This window comes from Ooceraea biroi, chromosome 12 (assembly GCF_003672135.1).
Source record: "Ooceraea biroi isolate clonal line C1 chromosome 12, Obir_v5.4, whole genome shotgun sequence".
In the NCBI taxonomy this organism is placed as follows: domain Eukaryota; kingdom Metazoa; phylum Arthropoda; class Insecta; order Hymenoptera; family Formicidae; genus Ooceraea; species Ooceraea biroi.
In genome coordinates this window covers 7,337,449-7,356,215 of record NC_039517.1, presented here as the reverse complement: position 1 = coordinate 7,356,215, position 18,767 = coordinate 7,337,449, and the positions used below count along the sequence as shown (strand labels likewise).

Below are 18,767 nucleotides of genomic sequence, written 5' to 3'. Positions count from 1 at the left end.
CGAGAATTCGCAAGATGCGCGATTAACTCCCCCTCGGATGATGCCGCGCCGGCCATCAATCGGCCCGGCGTGCCGTGCTTATTATAGGCTTTATCACTGGATGTGCTCGCCGAAAATAGATCGCGATGGCACGCACCCTGGTGCAGGTGACCCTGCTCCACCGCCTGCGCCGAGCATGGCCGATAATTTCCGCGAAATCGCGCCGGAACCGGAGTCCGCGAAGCATCGTTAAAGTGGGGCACCGCTCGCGCGCGCGCCGAGTCGATGTAACGTGGAAATTGGAAAATGGAAACGAGAACGAGCGTCGGGATCGAAGTCTCGATTGAATGTTAGAATTCACGCTAGAATCGAGGACAGCGTTTCTCTCTCTTTTTTCTTTCTTCCTCTCTCTCTCTCTCTTTCTCTTTCTGTGCGAGAGATCCCGGAGCAAGAAACTTGGACGTCGTGCAATGCTCCGTGCAGGAGGTCACCGAAAAGCCGGATTGGCTAAAATAAATGTTAGTTTTATGGTTAAAATTGTAGGGACGGAGGAGAGGCATTTTTTATTCTCTCTGCGCATTTTAGTGAGCAGTCAGGAATTGGAGAACCAAGGAATTCTAATTAACGTCAGAGCTGAATACGCTGAGAGACGCATCGTAAGTGACTTTACGTTAAAAGTACAAGATATGATACCCAAGAGGAATATATATTTGTCTAATAAAAGTTGACGATTTCAGAGCAGGACATCCGAAATTGGTTCACAATCGATCTGATCCGTGATTTCAAATTATTTCAAGAAATAGCCAGCGGAATTCGCATCTCGGTGCCCCACATTTGGCAGCTTCGTGGAATCACCGGAGTCGTCGATATTTCGCCAACGGAACCCTTGTGAAAACGAGGAGAGATAAACGGAGGGTGTCGGCTGCCGTAAATTCGAGATTGCCGCAGGCGGAAGCTTAAGCTCCATCAAATTCACAATCTCCTCTTCAACTGCTGCTTTTACCTTCATTAACTTTTTGCACATCTCTCCGGCTAATAAGCGGCGACTAATAAGTACTCGACGATGAGTGCCTCGGCGCGGTAATTGAAATAAATCCCGGGTATAGTGCCGGTCCACGACGAACCAGCAGGTGAAGCAGAAGGAGGAGGAAGAGGACCTCTCTTCAGCTCCTCGAGTATCCGCGCCGTCCCGTTCGCCGTCCCGTGGATGAGAAGCAAGGCGGACCGCTTCTTGTAACGCGCGGCGCGTTTCTGCCCGGGCCGGTACGCGTTCTTATTGCATTCGGGAACTCGTCGCTCGGCATTCCGCCGAGCGGTCGGAATTTCTATTTCATAATAACAGCCGTGCACACGACGACGACAACGATTCTACGACGAAGGGGGCCCGCGCTCCATAGAGGAGCCGGCCATCAGCCGAGGAAAGGTCTTCTTCTTCTTCTTCTTCTTCTTCTTCTTCTGCTGCTGCTGCTGTTGCTGCTGTTGCGGCTGCTGCTTCGCGTACACCTCTAACTCGCTGCCGGTGTACAGACACAAGTATCCACTCGAGACTGGTTTCGACTTGATGGAGAGGCCTCGAGTCCACTCGACGTCCACTGTGCAAGTGTACGTGTCTGTGTATACCGTGTACACGTGTGGCAGTACCACCCCGGAGTAAAATCACACGCGCACACACACGGTGGTCGTCCCCCCGTCCACCCATCCTTCTGTCCGTCCGTCCAGATGCGTGCCGGCTTTTATCTCTTTGACCCACTATTTTCAGGCGACCGTAATTGAGCGGAGTCGCGCGCGCGGCTGGCGAGCCGCAGCTCGTGGGATTCATTAGTGGTCACGTCTTAATCTGCGGGCCCCTCGCATCGCTCAGATTTCGCTGAGAATCAGCCTCAGCCGATTGTATGGGATAATTGAACGGTCGAGTGTACACGGAGTCGTGTTATCCTTGTAAGGCGAGCTGCACGGTGAATTATCTTCATAAATTAATCCTCGTGATTATCCCTCGAAATTGTAGGGCTCGGCGCGGCGAAGAAAAGTAAAATTAATCTTAAAATTGCAGGAGAATCGTATTTGAACGGAGCAGCCATCAATTATCGTGTATCATGTAATTTGGGTCAGCTCCTACGGATTTCCGAGTGAAACTTTTTATTTTTGAGAGTCCTTTTCAATGTCTTATAAAATGTTTCTTCAAAGATCGATCTAAGAAAGGATCATGCGGATGACCCACGTGCACACCGTTACGCAATTCGATTTCAAGGCCGACGATCTTGAAGCGCCCTAAATGCTCCATTATCGGTCTCTTCGTTCGCGCGACGTCGGAATCTTTCAGCGAGGTGCTGAATTCCGCTCGCGTTTCCTCCCTTCGCTCGCGCTTCGCTCTTCGCGATCTTCGTGTATCTCGGCGAAGTATTTTTCCCCTCCTCCTCGGCCGCGGCCACCAGAGAAATTAGGTGGACGGCCAATAATAGCGCGCGTATATTTTCCCAGAATCCTTGAAGAAACACGCTTTTAGATCTCGCTTCCGGCAAGCTTCTTTTTCCTTTTGCCGCGCGGGAGATCGATCGATCGATCAATGCGCCGCTGTTCAATTTGCGCAACCACAATGACTCGGGAAAATTCTCGCGGGACGCGAGTTCGTCGACTCCAAAAAGCAAATATTAGCCGATCGCGTGCACGACCTTCTTTTCCTCTTCCATCTCTCTCTTTCTCTCTCTCTCGAGGAGCCGTTTTCCTTCTCCGAAGCGGCTGACTTTTATTGGCCATCCTGGGGTCCAACGGATCGATCGTCGATGTCGCGTCTCGTGCGGCCGCTGTGAAACCGCGAGGCGCGGGATTTCAATGCGCACCACCGCGAAGAGCGGCGTGACGTATCGACAGCCACGGCGGATAACTGCATCGTCACACGCTTCCTCCCGCATCGGCCCGTCTCCCCGCATTTTCCGCATTTATTTTTGTTGGATGTTACACTCTCTGGATACCGCGAACGTGCCTGCGCACGAGAGTTTTTCACGCGGTGCGCTCGCAAGCACGCAACCGACCGATCCATCCGCACGGGCGGACCGAGTTCGAGGAAGCGGAAAAACGTGGGATTTCATTACGCTAATTATATCGTCGGGATTGGCGATTTTGCCCACCTTCTTCTGCGTGTCGCGCCGAACAATCATTTCTCGTCGCTCGAGCACGTGGTTAAAAATTATTATCCTCTTTAGGGGCATCTTCATCCCCTAATGACGAGTAAAGCGGCGGAGATCGGAATTATTGCGAGACGTCGTAAATATAAATTTTTGCCAGAAATAAAGTATCGCGCTAGAATCGAGAATTGCGAGACAATCGACAGTAATGATTTCTTTCGATTCGACGAAAACGCGCGCGAGTCCGACTTCCAGCTCGGCGGCTTTGTAAAATAATCGTCGAAGTTTATTCTTACCTGTAGTCTGGAATACGTGAAGGTCCCGTCGTACCCTGGTCTCCTGCCCGTTATGCGATAGCTGCACTCGTTTCAGGTACTCTCTGTGCGCTCTCTCATACTCGGCCTGGCTCACGTTCGCCTGGAAACAAAACGCCATAATGGTTTCCTTAAAGCCTCATCATCGGCTCAGAACCGCCGTTTACGTAACGTTGCGTGTATAATAGCGGCAGGACAATTATAACGCACACACCGCGAATAAAGAGTAACTACCGGAAGCGCATTCTCACTTCTTGGAAATCCTGCAAGATAGAAAATTCATAGATGCGTCAACGACGTTTGAGTCCCGCTCTGAAAATCTTTTGCGACGTTTGAACACTCAAACGACGTTTCTCGATCAGTGCGATGCGTACTGATCTTGGAGTAACTAAGAGAAATAAGTAATGACGATTATATTGCAACAGCAACATGTAACACATAACGTTAACGCTTCCAAGTATCCCTTTCCCTTTCATCTTGTTTTTTGTTGAGCAAAAAGAATTCCTCACTCAAAAAGATTGTTAAAAATTTCACTTTTACAGCTCAAATGTCTCGATAACGAGAACGTCGGCCTGCGTATCGTGGTTGACGTACACATAATCCCGCCTCGTCGCGATGACGATCCGAAATCCCGGCCGACTTCCTCTCTGGAGAGTGCGAAGCGTCCACGGGGTCGCCTGAACTCGCCGCTTGAACTTTCGGTCCGCTTAATTGATTCTCGCCTACGTCCGGCGAGGTCGAACTCAGCGATAATTGCTTCGCGGACGTGACATCGAAATTATCTAATTTTCTGGGGTCACGACGCCGCCGCCGCTGCCGGCCTGCTCAGCCCAGTTAAGCAATGATTCTCTCTTTCTTTCTCTGTCCCTCGCTTCTTCTCTTTACGCTCCATCTCCTTTAAGATTCTTCTTTTTTTCTCCGTTCCTCTTTCTTCTCCGCTTTTCTACTCTTGCATCTCGTCGACCCTTTCTCCGTTTCCTCGAGTCCACTCTCGGCTACTGTTTCATGGTGATGAAACAACCGTCGAGTATGCCCTTTTCCCTCCACGCTACCACCATGAGAAAGACCAGACGACGACGAGTCGACACTCGTAAAATTAGCTCGTTGAGGCCCGCGACCACTGACGCGGTTCCAGCAGACGAGGGATAATAGACCACTGGAGGGTGTGAGAACTCTCGCAGGCCTTTCGCGTGTCGAATTCGCTTTCTACAGTAGAAACTTTTTTTACTCTTTCGCGTGCTAAATTTAATAGACAGAGAGAGTGACGGTTTATCGTTCTACAGGTTGCTGTAAAATGAGTTTTCGCGATAAATTTTCTGAGCGATAAATTTTTCGAATGAGATGTTTCTTCATTTTTATACAAATTTTTATCTGGAAAATTAATCTGTTATATCTAGTTGATACATAAATTTCATTCAAGATTTGAGAAGAATATCTAATTTCTAATAGCTTAGCTTGGAAATGACTTTGCACCGCGGCTAAATTAAATTACCCCTCATAAATCTTCATCGTCACGTAATCCGAGCGTTTATCAGATTGCAGGTTACTCCGGAATCGCGAGAGATCGGTCGCTGCACCAGACACACAACTGCGTCGTCATCGTCGACCAGCGTGCAGCCGGAAGTGACGGCCGTCGAAAACGGGCAGGGGACGACGGGCCACGGTGAATCATCGTCATCGCGACTCGCGAAGAGACGCGATGCGATGCGACGCGACGAGACGCCTCCGCAGTCCCTTTAGGGGTACTTAACGTCTCATCTTGAAGAAGAACCGTTTAACTGCACACCGCGGCGGACGGATACGGTTGCAATTGTGGCGCGCGAAAACAAATTTGCGGTTCGCGATACGTGGACCGAGAATTACGCCGCAGAGACCGTCGGCGTCCTCCGGAGCGGGTGAGTCACGGAGTCCGGGAAACGGCCGGCCGGCTCCTCCTCAACGACCTCAATTTTTTTCAATTATTACAAACCATCGAATTAATCCTGCGATTGGCACATCCCACGCAGGTGTACTCGTCCTGCGGATCTAAATCAGATGGAAGCAGAGAACGCGCTGCCGCAACCGCCATCAATTTTATATTTATATTGTATGCTAATGTCGCGGCCGCCAACTCGCACGGTAGTCCTCGCCAACCCGGTCTTCATCCGCGATGTTCATCCGCCAAAAACGCGTCCAGACGTCGGCGCATGTGTTGGTGCGACTTCATCATAATCGAGCACATTAATTGTTCCAGTTTGGCAACGCGTGATACACATAAATGGCCTGCGTTATGATTACGTGGTCCTCCTCATGATCGTCTCGATACCGCTGCGAATGGCAAGCCGACATCATTAACGCCCACGTGGACCTGTCAGTGGTACGGTGCGTGTCGTGATAATCAGAAAAATCGCTGTCGGATGATACATTGCTCTGACCAAGTCCGAGATCAAGTCGGGAGACTTCGTGGGAACGTCGTGGACGTTGTATGCTTATATCGCCGTAAATAAATAATAAATCTGAGGTAGGTGAACGTGAGTTCAGCAAGCGCGCATTCTTCAAGTTTCTTGGTTTCCAAGTTTTCTTGATGTGTCAGATAAGAAGTGTCTGCAAAAGTACACAAGTCCTTCAAGTGACTTCATACATGCTCTATCCTTTTTTACTTTGTTACTCGCGCAAAATTATGGAACGCCATATGCCGTGATCGTTTGATACGAGAGACACTTTGATAATTAACAGAGTCTCTTTGAAAACAATTAATTAGCGAACAACAATAACTCGCCGCGAAGGATCCTCGAGGCTCAACCACGGCGTAACTCGCGAAGAGAATTTCTGGCGTCTTATTAGCGCCGCGAAATTTTAATCGAGAAAAAACATCGATTGCAAATTGCACACACGCCGCGCAATTACGTGAACGCCGAAGCTGCATTTATGCCGATGCGAACTGGAATTTGCGGTATTATGTTGCAAATGCGTCTGCGCGTGATGGTATTAATGAGTATGCGATAACATTAATAGTCCCTCGATGGCCCTCCGACCGTTGTGCAACGTTACCAATGCCGTTTCTCACGTTTATGCAACGTACGTTTCTGCAGCGTCTGCAACGTGACGGGAGGGGCGCCGCTCATCTTCGAGGGGAGACTTCTCCCCTAAGCTCGCGCGAAGAACAAATTCTCTCGGCTCTCGGCAGTGATAATATTTCAGATATTTTTAGAAACGTCTCGAGAATGCGTGTTTCAGTAACTTTAACGTGTAATTATTTATACGTTAAAGACGTAACGCGTTGAGCAATCATTAAGCGATCATTACACGATCACGTATCGATGTATCGCGATTCTGAAAAAGGCGAAGGCGCGCACTCGGAAATTTACATCAAGACGACGTTTTCGATTGACGTTCGTTAAAAGACGCAACGTCTCTCGCGAGATAAATCGTAAATAACGCGCGGAGAAACATCTCCAGCCCTTGCAAAAAATACTGCGCACAAAACTGCACCGGAGAAATGATCCCGCTGAAATGACTGAACACACATGTCGGACGGCCGTTCCGAGAATGCAATGTTATGTTTATTTCTCGTTTATGGACAGCCCAGGAGCCCGTCGAGAGGATCCTCCAGGAGAATCCTGCGTTCGCCGGACGTCACACAGTACGAGACGCGGCGCAACATTGTGCAAAACGCTCTCACCTCCCACGCCCGTGGGATCCCGACGCGAGGGGATGGTCGGAGCGCTTTTGACACTTGGATTTGTTTATTCTGCTAACGGCTTCGCAAAATAAATCGAGCCGGCAGCGTGCGAGGTGTCTGGTTCCGACTGGCGCTGGTCCTGCGTCGCAACGTGCAGGAGCAAGAAGGAGCGATCGCGGCGCCAGCGTCTCAATTTCGCGCAGTGCGACGACCGTTCTCCCGGATGTCTTCAATTGCAGGGCCTCCTGATTGTCAACGACGGATATCCGGATGGCCGGGCGAGTGACCAAATGCCCCGCCGCCGCGCCGAACGCGTAACCGCGCCGGATAAAATCGAGTAAGTACCGAGGCACGGTCGGTGGCACGGTCGGTGTCGCACCTCATGGCGGTAGAAACCGCCTAGGCTATTTATACCGTTAATGAGAACGATCGTAAAACACGCGGCCGGAACTCCTCGACGTCTACCCGTCCTTCCGCCCGTGGAAAGAAGGGCCGCTGCTTGGGTGGCGATCAGCTTCAGCTACAGTCCGACAGCTCTTCGCTCGTCGATCGGCGTGATTGAATTATTTGTTACTGCTACGGGGTAGACAATGAGCATTAATATTCTCTGTCTCTCCTTCTCTTTCCTTCTCGTTTTGTATTAGAAGATTAATTTGTGTTTTGCAAGGAATAATGTCTTCTTTTTACGAGATGATTCAAAGAGGATTAATCCTGATAGAATCGAAACTGACGTCCACGTCGCTCGCGATAGATTCTACACGCAATTACGGCACGGGTGAACAATTACCTGGCAACAATAATAATTGCATCGAGAGTGCCTGTCGTTATCGGTCTGCGTCTCTATCTTCATCTCATCTCCGTGTCTCCGTTACTCAATCATTCATCGCGAGGATCCTTCCGACGTCGGCGGCTTTCCGTCTTCGACGTGGTGAAAAAACGCGTGAGAAATTTTCACGTGCGGCCCTCACGCGAGCGCTCGGCTGCTACGTGAACGTGGTCGGCGTGGCGTAATGCTTCTCGTGCTCGTTAATTCTTTTCCTCTCTTTCCTGCTTCGAGGGACGGCGTTTTCAGAGTAAACACGCAGGTAAAATGCGCCGGCGCGCGTCGCTCGGCTAGGCGATCGGATTGTCGTTCACGGATTAAAATGCATCGGGTCTTCAATGCGCCGCAACGAATGGCCCGCTCGTTGTCGAAAGCCGCTTTCTCTTAAAATTTAAACCAATCATAAATCTCGTTAGCGCCGATTCAAACCGTGCGATCCCTCCGTGTTGTTGTCGGCCTTTGAGTCATGTTCTCGGCACCGGCTTTTCGAGCGGCTCCTCACGAAGGGTTCGTCGTCGGCTGACGAACTCTTAGGGCTTATTGTGCCGTCGAAATATCGGGATAACGTACGTTCTGTTGGGCAATCGTTAAATCGAGGACCCCCAGTACTCTCTTTCAACGTTGACTCATGCAATTCCAACAATAAGCAAGCTTCATTCAATGAAATGTCCATCGCCCTTTGTACAGACAACAAATTGGCCGATAAAATTTTATTTTTATTATCTTGTATCATAAAAAAAGAAAGAGAGAGAGAAAAAAACAAGTACTGGCGTTAGAAACTACATTACGGTAACGACATTGCCGTGATAAAGATTTCTGCCTGTCGGGCGTTTATCCGTATCGAGTCAATTAATGGATTCATCCATCGCGGCATTATCAAGGGAGACGCCACAATAAAGATCGCGGGGCGGAGTTGAAATCTAAATGACGGTTTAGGACCGTTACGTTCTTCTCGCGGCCGTCGCCGGCTCCTCCTCCGCTTGTCTGTAAAGCGTGGAAATTTATTCGTCGGAGGGGCTCCATTTATCGGGGCGACTTTGTCCCCCGAACGTGCCGCGGCGGACGGACCTCTCTTCCTCTCGAGCGGCAATCTGGTCCCCGAGCTCCCACGGGTTCTCCATACGTTTGGATCTCTGGATCCATACGTAGAGCGGATTGTCTCGCGTGTTCGATCTTCATCGTAACCGACGATAAACGCGCGACAAAAGTGAAAATATATCCGCGCTTATGTCACTCGCTCGCGTGGTACCTTGGTGTCGCCGAGTGCAATTACGTAAATTACATATCATGGATGTATTATCACGCCTCGAATCCCTCACGTCCTGCCCTCCCCCTGCCCCCGGATTATTCCGGATAACCGGCGCTCCGCTCCATTCGCGAGAGATTTCACAACCTTTTTCGACGTCACCTTGGCCATACCACGATACTTTATTGGATACGGGCCTGGCTCTCGACGACGAGACCGGGACAAGTCTGTTCTCGTCGAGGGAAACGCGCACCAAGTCATAGTCAATTTAAAGATTCCTCCGTCTTTCTCTCTCTCTTTGGTTTCTCTCTTCTCGGGAAGGCGCAGCAATTGCCCAAGTGCTTCCGATAAATCCGACGGAATGTCGCCGAATTATCGCCGCGCGGATCCCATAAATATCCAGCCCGCTCACAAACATGCCAGCCATGGCTTTATCTTTCGGGAATTTATGCGGCAACGTGAGCCGTGAGATTCGGCTGGTCGGTCAACGTCATATCGGCCGCGTATCGCATCGTGGCTGCTAACAACATAATGTCGCGTTGTGACAACATTACGTTGCGTTATTGTTGATTTCTTTGCAGAAAAGATATCGCTCGGGACGCGCAAACAACACTCTCGTCGTGAGCCATCAACCACCGCTTGCAACGAGAACGCCTGCATGTAGTAGGTTCATCATCTAATGCCATTCGGTCGGTTTTCCTCCGTCGTTATCAAGCTTGTACCGTCGTCCAATGAGTATCCAGTTTATGCACCGCGATTACAATGAAATTTACGTGCACGTGCATGCGTTTTTCTTGGAAAAACAGGATAGTCTTACACACGCAACAAGGCATCACCTTCGTGTTACCCGGACGTGTACGATCTGTCCGACGCATTGGCGGATGCTAAAATTAAATTCCGCGTTTTCCTGCAACGCACACACACGTGGCACCTCGTGGATTCCAACAAAGTACGCACGCGGTTCGTTCGCGGGGACGCTCGTAACGAAGCGGGTTACACAACACGACAGGAATTATGATAAACGACGCGCGGCCGCTGCCGCGAGGAATTTATAACTGGAAACAATTAACGGGTAACGCGATATTGGCTGGCTGGTTTGCTCAGCCAGCGTGAACGAGCGAACGTCGAGCGAAATCGCGAGACAATCTGCCGGCGAGATCCGATTATCAGTTCCCACGATTTAATCTCGGCTCGCTCGCCACAGTTTCTGCACTCTTTAATCACGGAACCGCGTCAAGGACTCCGGGAGGGATTTTACCTCGGGCGGGCTTCTTCTCGAACCGCGAGTGGCGACATAGTCGCCGGAGCGAACAAACATCGTAAACCTCGCCTTTTAATCCGAGCATCCAGCCGATTTAAATCGTCGTCGCTCTAAGCTACGGAACGAGCGAGTCGCATTTTGCCCTGCCTCCCCGCGCGCCAGAAATTATAATAAATACCACGGAAATATTTTCTTGCGATGGCGCAAGGCTCCTTGTTACTCCAGGCGGTAACTTAAGGCTTCTCTCTCTCTCCCTCTTTTCTTTTATCTTATATGCAAATCCGCTTCTGTATCCACGCTTATCGTGCGGTCTGATCCTCGCTCGGCCGAGGAGTAATTCGTCACAGCTTGTCCACGTGCGCGCAAGCCTTCCCGCGTTTTAGCACTCCGGCAACCGAACAGGATATTTAGTATCTGTCATATAATTTTTTTTCTTTATTTTTATCCTTTTCTTCGATGTGCCTGTGCTAACCGCGATCGACCATTAGCACAGTGATGATATACCGAGAACATTATGCCGTGCCATGACATAAACCTTCGGATTAACTGGATACCCCGGGAACGCAGGCCAGGTATCCTCTTAATGATAGATACCTCGGCCAATCTGAAGCGAATTTTTCCTCTCCTTTCGACATTAGGCATAAATTTACATGTTTCAAAGTCTAAGCAGCGTTACTGATTGTAGGAGACTTAGAATTGTGGCGCCGCGTTGATATTCGTTGGTGGCAATACATACGATACTATCTTCCGCATCATTACAATTTTATAATATATATATTCAAACGTGTGACATAATTGAGAAGCCACGTGTCCAACAATGACACACGATCGATCTGGGCGCGTGCATATTCGCGGTTCCCGATTAAAAATTTAATCAGAAAGAGCGCAGCCGGAGTGATTGAAATTTTGCTACCGACCTCGACGCCGATGACGGAAGCGCAACGACGATGACGGTGACAAGTGCCCTCGTCGGGTGGTCCATTCGTCGCAGCGTTCCGCGAGAGCGAGATCCGGCATTCGGTCACGCCGGTAGATCCGCGTGGACCCTCTCTTTTTCGTCGCCTTGCTCGCTCGGCTTTCGCAAGGCTGCGGAGTTGCGCGCTCGGAATTTCCCAGCGACATTCGGATCTCACCTAAGTCGCTCTTTTTCGGTGTCTTACTCATCAGCTGGGATACTTTCGAATCCTGCGGCTTGCGTCCTCTCACCTCGCCACATTGTGTGTGACGAATGTAAACCGGAATTTTTATAATAGCCGCGGAATTTCGGTGAAAGCGGCTCGATCAATTCGTCGAATGGGCTCGTTATATTCGCTCGCGATTAACGCACGATCGCTATTTATGGTCGTCAACTCGACGGCCGAGTGGAATTTGCATGGCAAATACGTAACGCGCAACGTAACGTGTAATTATGGAGACTCCGAGAGCGATCGGCGAGTGATTGGCGAGAAATGTAATTTAGAAGCACGACGATAATTGTAAACGAGCCGAACGCGATCGCGACCGCGAGAAGCTATCCACCGGCTTCCATATTGTTGGAAGAGATCAAGCCATAAACAAGAGATGCATCTCGCCACGGAAGGAATATCCTGAAGAGATCTTCTTAGACCAAATAATACGAGTTGTGCATTTTCAGGGATTTTATTTTGAAGAAGAGCGATGAGCAAAACAAGTAAATGTATGAGCTCCTCGAGATTCTCCAGAAATTTACATAGGATGCATCAGGCATTTCCTTAACGATCAGAATAGCAACGTCGATCATCACACGAAGAACCGCCGGGAAGGCTAATATTTTCTTTATTCAATATTTTGGTTGCTACCGAACGATTTGACTGGGCGATTTCATATGTCAAATACAAGTATATCCGAAGCCACCTAATTGAATCGAATTACAGTGCCCCGCCGTCGTTGACACGGTACGTCACGCGTGTGCTTAGTGTCTTGTGGCTCGTAAATCTTTCCATTCATCAATCGACAGGCAACAAGAGTGAAACTCGTAGTACGGAGGCGATACAATCAATAACGCTTCGACGGAGAGAAAAAAGAATTAATCGCGCCGTCGAAGATCGGCGAAGCGGAGGCATGCAAATTCGCTTCTTCAGCGGATCGAGAGAAGAAGATTTGAAACCTCGGAAGATGAATGCTCCGACGCAGCTGGTGCGGTACCGTTTCAGCCGGGGGCCCGTTTACGGAAACTCCCTCGAGTAATAATCGCGATGCCGAATCCGAATAGACTCAGTGTCTTAAACGAGTAGGCCGTTTCACAGCGACTGGCTGAAATCGCTGACAAACTTTCGAGTGGTTGCGGGGAGCGGTCAGAGGAATCGATCGCCGTCTCTCCAACGACGCGCGCAATTTATTGCAACATTTCGCGTTAAATATGCGACGTCTCCGTGAGTGCTTCTAGTGAGTGAATGCCCCTAGTGCCTCGTGAGTAACACGTTCTGTGGAATTACAATACATCTCGCGTACGACGGTCCACATCCCGGGGATGACGAGGCGTGCGATTGCGGCAATCCGCCAGGAACCGCTTGTCGAAGAGGACGAGTTACGGGAAGAGTTACGGGAGGCCTCGCCAAGATTGCGACATCCATTCAGTAGGTTGGCACACACCGGTTGAGATCCATGAAACATTTCTTTCGCACCTCGCACGCACGCACCGTTATTTCATTGTCGCCTGTGGAATAATATTATCTCGGTCCGCATGCGACGACCGCATTCGACACGAAGCGGCGCGTATTCTCCTCTTGCAGCTTGTCGAGCAACCGCCTGATATCGTCGTCGTCGTCGTCGCTGTTGGGTAACGCTTGTAAGGCGCAAAAGGTTAATCCTTTCGCGGAATTATCACGATGTAACAACTTGCCGCGCGCGTTTCTGCCAGGATCCTGATTTGTTGTAATCCTTGATAGCCGGCCGCGGCGGATCTTGTAATTCACGATGATGCCACGCGTGTCATTTACGCGCGCCTGCTGCGCGCGTGGGACAGACTTCCTCTTGCAATATTTCGACGTGCCTAACGGTGACGAGGTTCTTCTCTCGCGACGTCGAACGATTCTTCGATTCTACGCGTACGATCGGACGCGGTGATCAGAAATTTCGCAACGCGGCGAGTTGCCACAGCGTATCTCGAGTATCGTCAAGTTCCCGGGAAACGGCAACGAATTCAGCGACCGCGGACGGAAATAAACTCCGAGAAGATTTTTACGTCGAGATAAGGGAGCGTTACGATTTTTAGAAAGTCGTGGTGCGCCGGCCTCTTCCGGGATAGATAAGTTCCCGCGGTTGTGCCTAGTCGTTACCGGCACATGAACGCGTCACGTCCAACTACGGTATCGTCAGCGTCAGGCCCACCAGGCATTATGAGACCCGCAACGTTCTTCCCGCGAAATGATCATTAGCGATCATCAACGACGCCTAATTACTCCTCCCGCTTAATTATTGTTCTGTGATTCACCCGATGCGTCACCAACTTCTGCGGATTCAAGACAATCCGAATTTTCGACCCGTGCAGTATTCCTGGGATTCCAGTTTAATTGCCTGTTGTCTAATTCTGTTCCCCTGACCCCCCATTATTTTTTATCCGGTAGTCGGAAATTTACAATTCAGATTGCAAGATTTCAGATCCTTGAAATTCCAGCGCGTGCGCTTCTCTAGTTACACGCATTCCCTTTATCACATTCCCATTCGTGTTTGCGATAATCCGCCAAGAGTTTAACTCCTTGCAGTTTGAATCCCTCGATTTCAAATTCTTGGACCATCACACGCATATAGATGCACGCGAGAATGCGTGCAGCAGCGGCGGACGCGTGCACGTGGAGGCTCAGCCGCCTACTCGCCTGCTCGCTCCTTCGCATCGGTGCTTATAATGCGAGAGCCAGGAGCGGCGTGGTCCAGTAGCGCTCCGCACGTGCTCGTGCATGCGTAAGCGAAAGCGGGGCAAGAAGAAGATGGACCACCCACGCGTTGGTCCTACCGCCGGGACGCCGCGAACACGCTCCGATGATCCTGCCAAGAAGCAGCCGCCGCCGTCATCGGCACCGACCATCGGCGCCCGGTTTGTTTTACGGATCTCCGGCGTTTTGCTGCTTCGCGATTAATCTCGATTTAATTTCGATCCCGCCGCGCGCGTGTGTTTGGGAGAGGCCGCGCAATTAATCCGCGCAAACGCTGTACAGCGACGGCGTTGCGCCGGTATTTGTAACGTCAGGCCGCCACGTGACTGCTGGAGTTTATTGGATCTCCGTGCAACCCCGCGGGGATCTTAATAATTCTCCAATCCGCCGGCAGGACAGGCCAAACGCTCGGAATACATTCGTTACTTGCACTAAACAAGTTCGCGAGGGTCTGGCCTTTGATCTGTCGGTTGTAATTATGTAAGAGATGCGATAAGAGCCTGATCTCTCCATTTCATTGGGATTTCGATAGTTGATGTTATTAGGAAAATAAGAAATATTTGTAGTCGACGAAAAAATGATATGATATTTACTTGGAACTTGTGGATCGAAGAGCTGTCTTGAGAAAACAATCTTTTTTAAGCTCTCTTCTTTCTACACATTCGCAGATTCAAATTTTAGCAAGGTTCAAAAATCCTGCTGAGATGCTGGAACTGTATCTCTCGCGTATAATCGTTCCGTGATAGCCGGTGTTAGTGTATTCTCGATCGCGCCCGCTATACAGGGTGTCCGGCAACTCACGACTCAACGCTCGTGAGTGGATAAGGAGGACTGAACCGAGTGGAAAAGTCCTATACCATTTTGCAATTTTCACAATAGTTAACGAGTTATTAATTATTAAAAATCGCTATATTAGTCCGGCCTACCGCCGAGTGCAAGCGCGCGGCGAGATGCGACCGCCTAGCGATCAAAGTTGCTAGGCGCGAGAAGTTGTTTATTACAAATGGCATGCCTAGCCATTGCCACTGCGATCGCTAGGCGGTCGCATCTCGCCGCGCGCTTGCATTCGGCGGTAGGCCGGACTAATAGCACGATTTTTAATAATTAATAACTTGTTAACTATTGTGAAAAGTGCAAAATGGTATAGGACTTTTCCACTCAGTTCAGTCCGCTTTATCCACTCACGAGCGTTGAGTCGTGAGTTACCGGACACCCTGTATATATCCAAGACGAGCCGCCTACGCCTCTCTCCAATGCAGGATACGTGTCTATCTATAGACACGATTGATACACGTATAATTTCGGCCGACGGCGTCAATTTGAATTATGCGAGTTTTGCGAACGCACTCTTACATCAGTTACATACGCCGGAAATTCCTGATGATACCGAGTTAATTCCAACTGGAGCCGGCGTAACCCCGCGCGGATGCGTGACACCTGTTGCACGCGAGAGATCAACGAACGCCGCGCTGGTACCGTACTTATAGCAAAATGTGTGCGAAAATTCCAAATTTGGTAAACAAGATGAAATTCAGGCATTTCTCGTGTAAATATATAATATGTAATTAATATTAAAATATTCATAACATTCAAGTCTCAAATAACAATATCTTTATCATCAAAAGTTTATGGAAAGTTGATGCGTGTGACAGATAAATGAGTACATTATTAAAAAATACCTATAATTATTCAAAAAATAATTAAATTCTCAAAAGTAATTTCCATCACAGGTAATGCAGAATAATTTGCAACTTTGACACAAGACATTAAGACATTAAAATTCACAGTGCTCGGAGTTCTCTGGTGAATTCCTTGGGGAGGATTCGTCTTACATTGAAACGGTCCATTAACTGCCTAATATGAGGGAGACGGGCGTTATTTTTGGGGGGAGCAGGTGAAAGAGGCTCGAAACGGGCGAGATGAGCCGCTTTCGCCTTTAATGCGCTCATTCGGCGGCGCACGAACAGCCGCGTCGTATAAACGCTCAGGATTGGATAATGACAAGCCGCCTCGCAGTGTAATTTCGCAGGAGGAGAGAACTATACTCTGGTCTGTCGGCACATGCTACCATTGGGCCCCGAGCACCATTAAGCGCGATGACGTACCGCCGCCACCGCGGCTTTCCCGCCGCATAATAACAGCGTTAACAATAAAAAAAAAGAGAGAAAGAGAGAGAGAACCCGGAGACTTCATCCCTCTAGTCCCCGCATGAGAAAGTTGTGTTCTCAATGGGCATAATTACGAGGATCCTCACGGTCTCACTAAAGCTTTAATTGAAAGGCCTCGCGCGATGGTGGACCACAAATCGGTGTGTGATTTGTAGTTGTACACTTTATTATCGTTGTTAACTTTGACTTTTTACTGATCAGTTGCGTTAGCCATGCTTACTGTACGCGCAGCAGAATTCTCTCCTCAAGTAAATAGAATAATTGTATCGTCAATTGCTCAATTATTTCAATTGTGGCTGAATTAACAGAGAAATTAGTAATCAGAGGAATATCTCTCCGTGAATCCTCGCCGTGTGCAGATGCAGTGGACGTGACCTCTCTCGTTCCCGCAAATTCCTAGCAAACATTAGGACCAATCGGCCCACATTGAAGCAAGTGAGGCTGATTACAGTGCCGCGATCTCGCCTTATTTCGACGTTTCGTGTTTAATCGGTGTGTTTAAACCGCAGCAAGATATCCAGGCGAGACAAGGGGTCCACCAAGCGCGCACGGGAAAATATTTTCCATGGGCTTGGGTCTCCATGGCTATGGCGATGCGGCGCGGCACACGAAAAGTCGGCGTTAGTTAATTGCGTCGTCTCCGACGGCTACCTGCCGGTTTTCCCCCTGGGCGTCTTTCCTCGGAATGCGGTCTTCGTCCGAGCTGGAGGCGCCTAGGCGTATTCCTTGACACACTTAATTACGCGATGGGATCTACGGTGCGACACGAGACCCCCGCCTCCGGCCTGCCTCTCGTAAGTCTCGTAACGAGCGACTTCTCGCGTCTTCGACTTCTCGCCCATCGTCGTCGTCCCCGTCGTCGTCGGTGGCGGCGCGGCGGCAGCTTTCTTTTGCTTCTTCAACCGGCGCGGCGGTCCCGGCCGGTTCGGAATGTGTGTGCGTACAAGTGCGCGGTGCGATGCGTCTTGCCGGGATACATTTGCAGAACAAAAGCCGCGTGTGCATCAGCAAGTGAGCCCTTTGAAACGGCGAAACGACGTGGAAGCGACGCGACCTGACGCGACAAGACGAGAGGACGAGAGACGAGAGAAGAGAGTAGCCAAGGAGGTCTCGACGGAGGTCGTGGACTTCGTCCTTCTTCCACTCTCGTCCCGAACTTACCGAGATTCTCTTCTCTCGCGCCTCTGCCTCTCTTTCTTCTGTGCACGGCTCATTATGCTCTTCCTTTCGGCCGAGCCGAATCTTCGAGCGATTTCATGAACGTGAAATACGAGACACGCGATGAGCTCCGAAATCGCGAGAGTGACACAGTGCTCTGGAAACGAATATTCCTCTCGAAACGTCATCACTCAAAAGAGGCGATCGATTCAAGAGTCAAGAAATAAGAGTAGGACAATGCCCTGAGGTGTTCTCTCGACGAATCGGCATTCCGAGATATTCTTGATTCCCGGATCGCAGGAACGAGGCGAGGCAACTTTGGAAACGTGTCTCCTCGTAAAGGATACCATCAAAGTATAATCTGGAAGAAATCGAAAGAACGAGGACGCGATAACTACAGGCGCATTCCTCCAGAAAATGTCATGCCGAAATAGATATAAATCTCGAAAGTATCTCGAAAGATGCGCATCTCCTTCGGCGTCTCCTCCGAAATTAGATTCCCTCTCGCGCGTGGTGAACCGTTAATTCGCTCTCGGAACTCCCGTGGAAGCTCACCCTGAAGGCGGCCGGGCAGTTTCAATGGGACGTAAATCAACGTGCGCGTTACAACCGGTCGCCTGATGGTACATCGAGGACTCGTCGTGCGTAATAGAGACGAGATGAGGCCGTTCGTGGCGAAGATAAAGATCGCCTCGCGCATGTAATCCACCGGCAACGGCGAGGGAGGCGTTATCTATGACAGGAACTGCATTCGCTCGTAAGACTGTTTACCCGGGTCGGCACTGACAAAGGGAACGGCGATTATTAGCTACGTCTAGGCAAACAGCGCGGCGTATATACGTGCCAGATCGCGGTGTCCCCCGATTGTGCGAAGTTTCCGAAAGCGGATGAATTTCCGTCGCTCTGACGAAATTTCTCGTCGTCGAGATTAGGCGCGAAGAGGATCCCGCGCGAGGGTAAACGCGAGTGGAGCGCGAAGAGCCGAGAAATCTTTCACGGGACTACGAAACTGCGACACAGAAACGTTCGCAATAGAGATAGCAAACTAGAATCAACATAGAACATAAGAGATAAAATTCAAATGAAACAAACGGAAATCAAATGAAACGTGTGCCTGAAATTAAGATATACGTGTGTAATACAGG

At 49.8% G+C, this 18,767-nt stretch overlaps 1 protein-coding gene across 1 annotated transcript in view; it reads right to left on the bottom strand.

Moving 5' to 3' along the window:
- Positions 1–18,767, bottom strand: part of LOC105284204 — a 29,559-nt gene that overhangs the window by 6,275 nt on the left and 4,517 nt on the right. Inside the window, exon 2 of the mRNA XM_011347548.3 lies at positions 3,398–3,518. Within this exon, the coding sequence (XP_011345850.2) occupies positions 3,398–3,518 (121 nt within the window). The remainder of the gene's footprint in view (positions 1–3,397; positions 3,519–18,767) is intronic.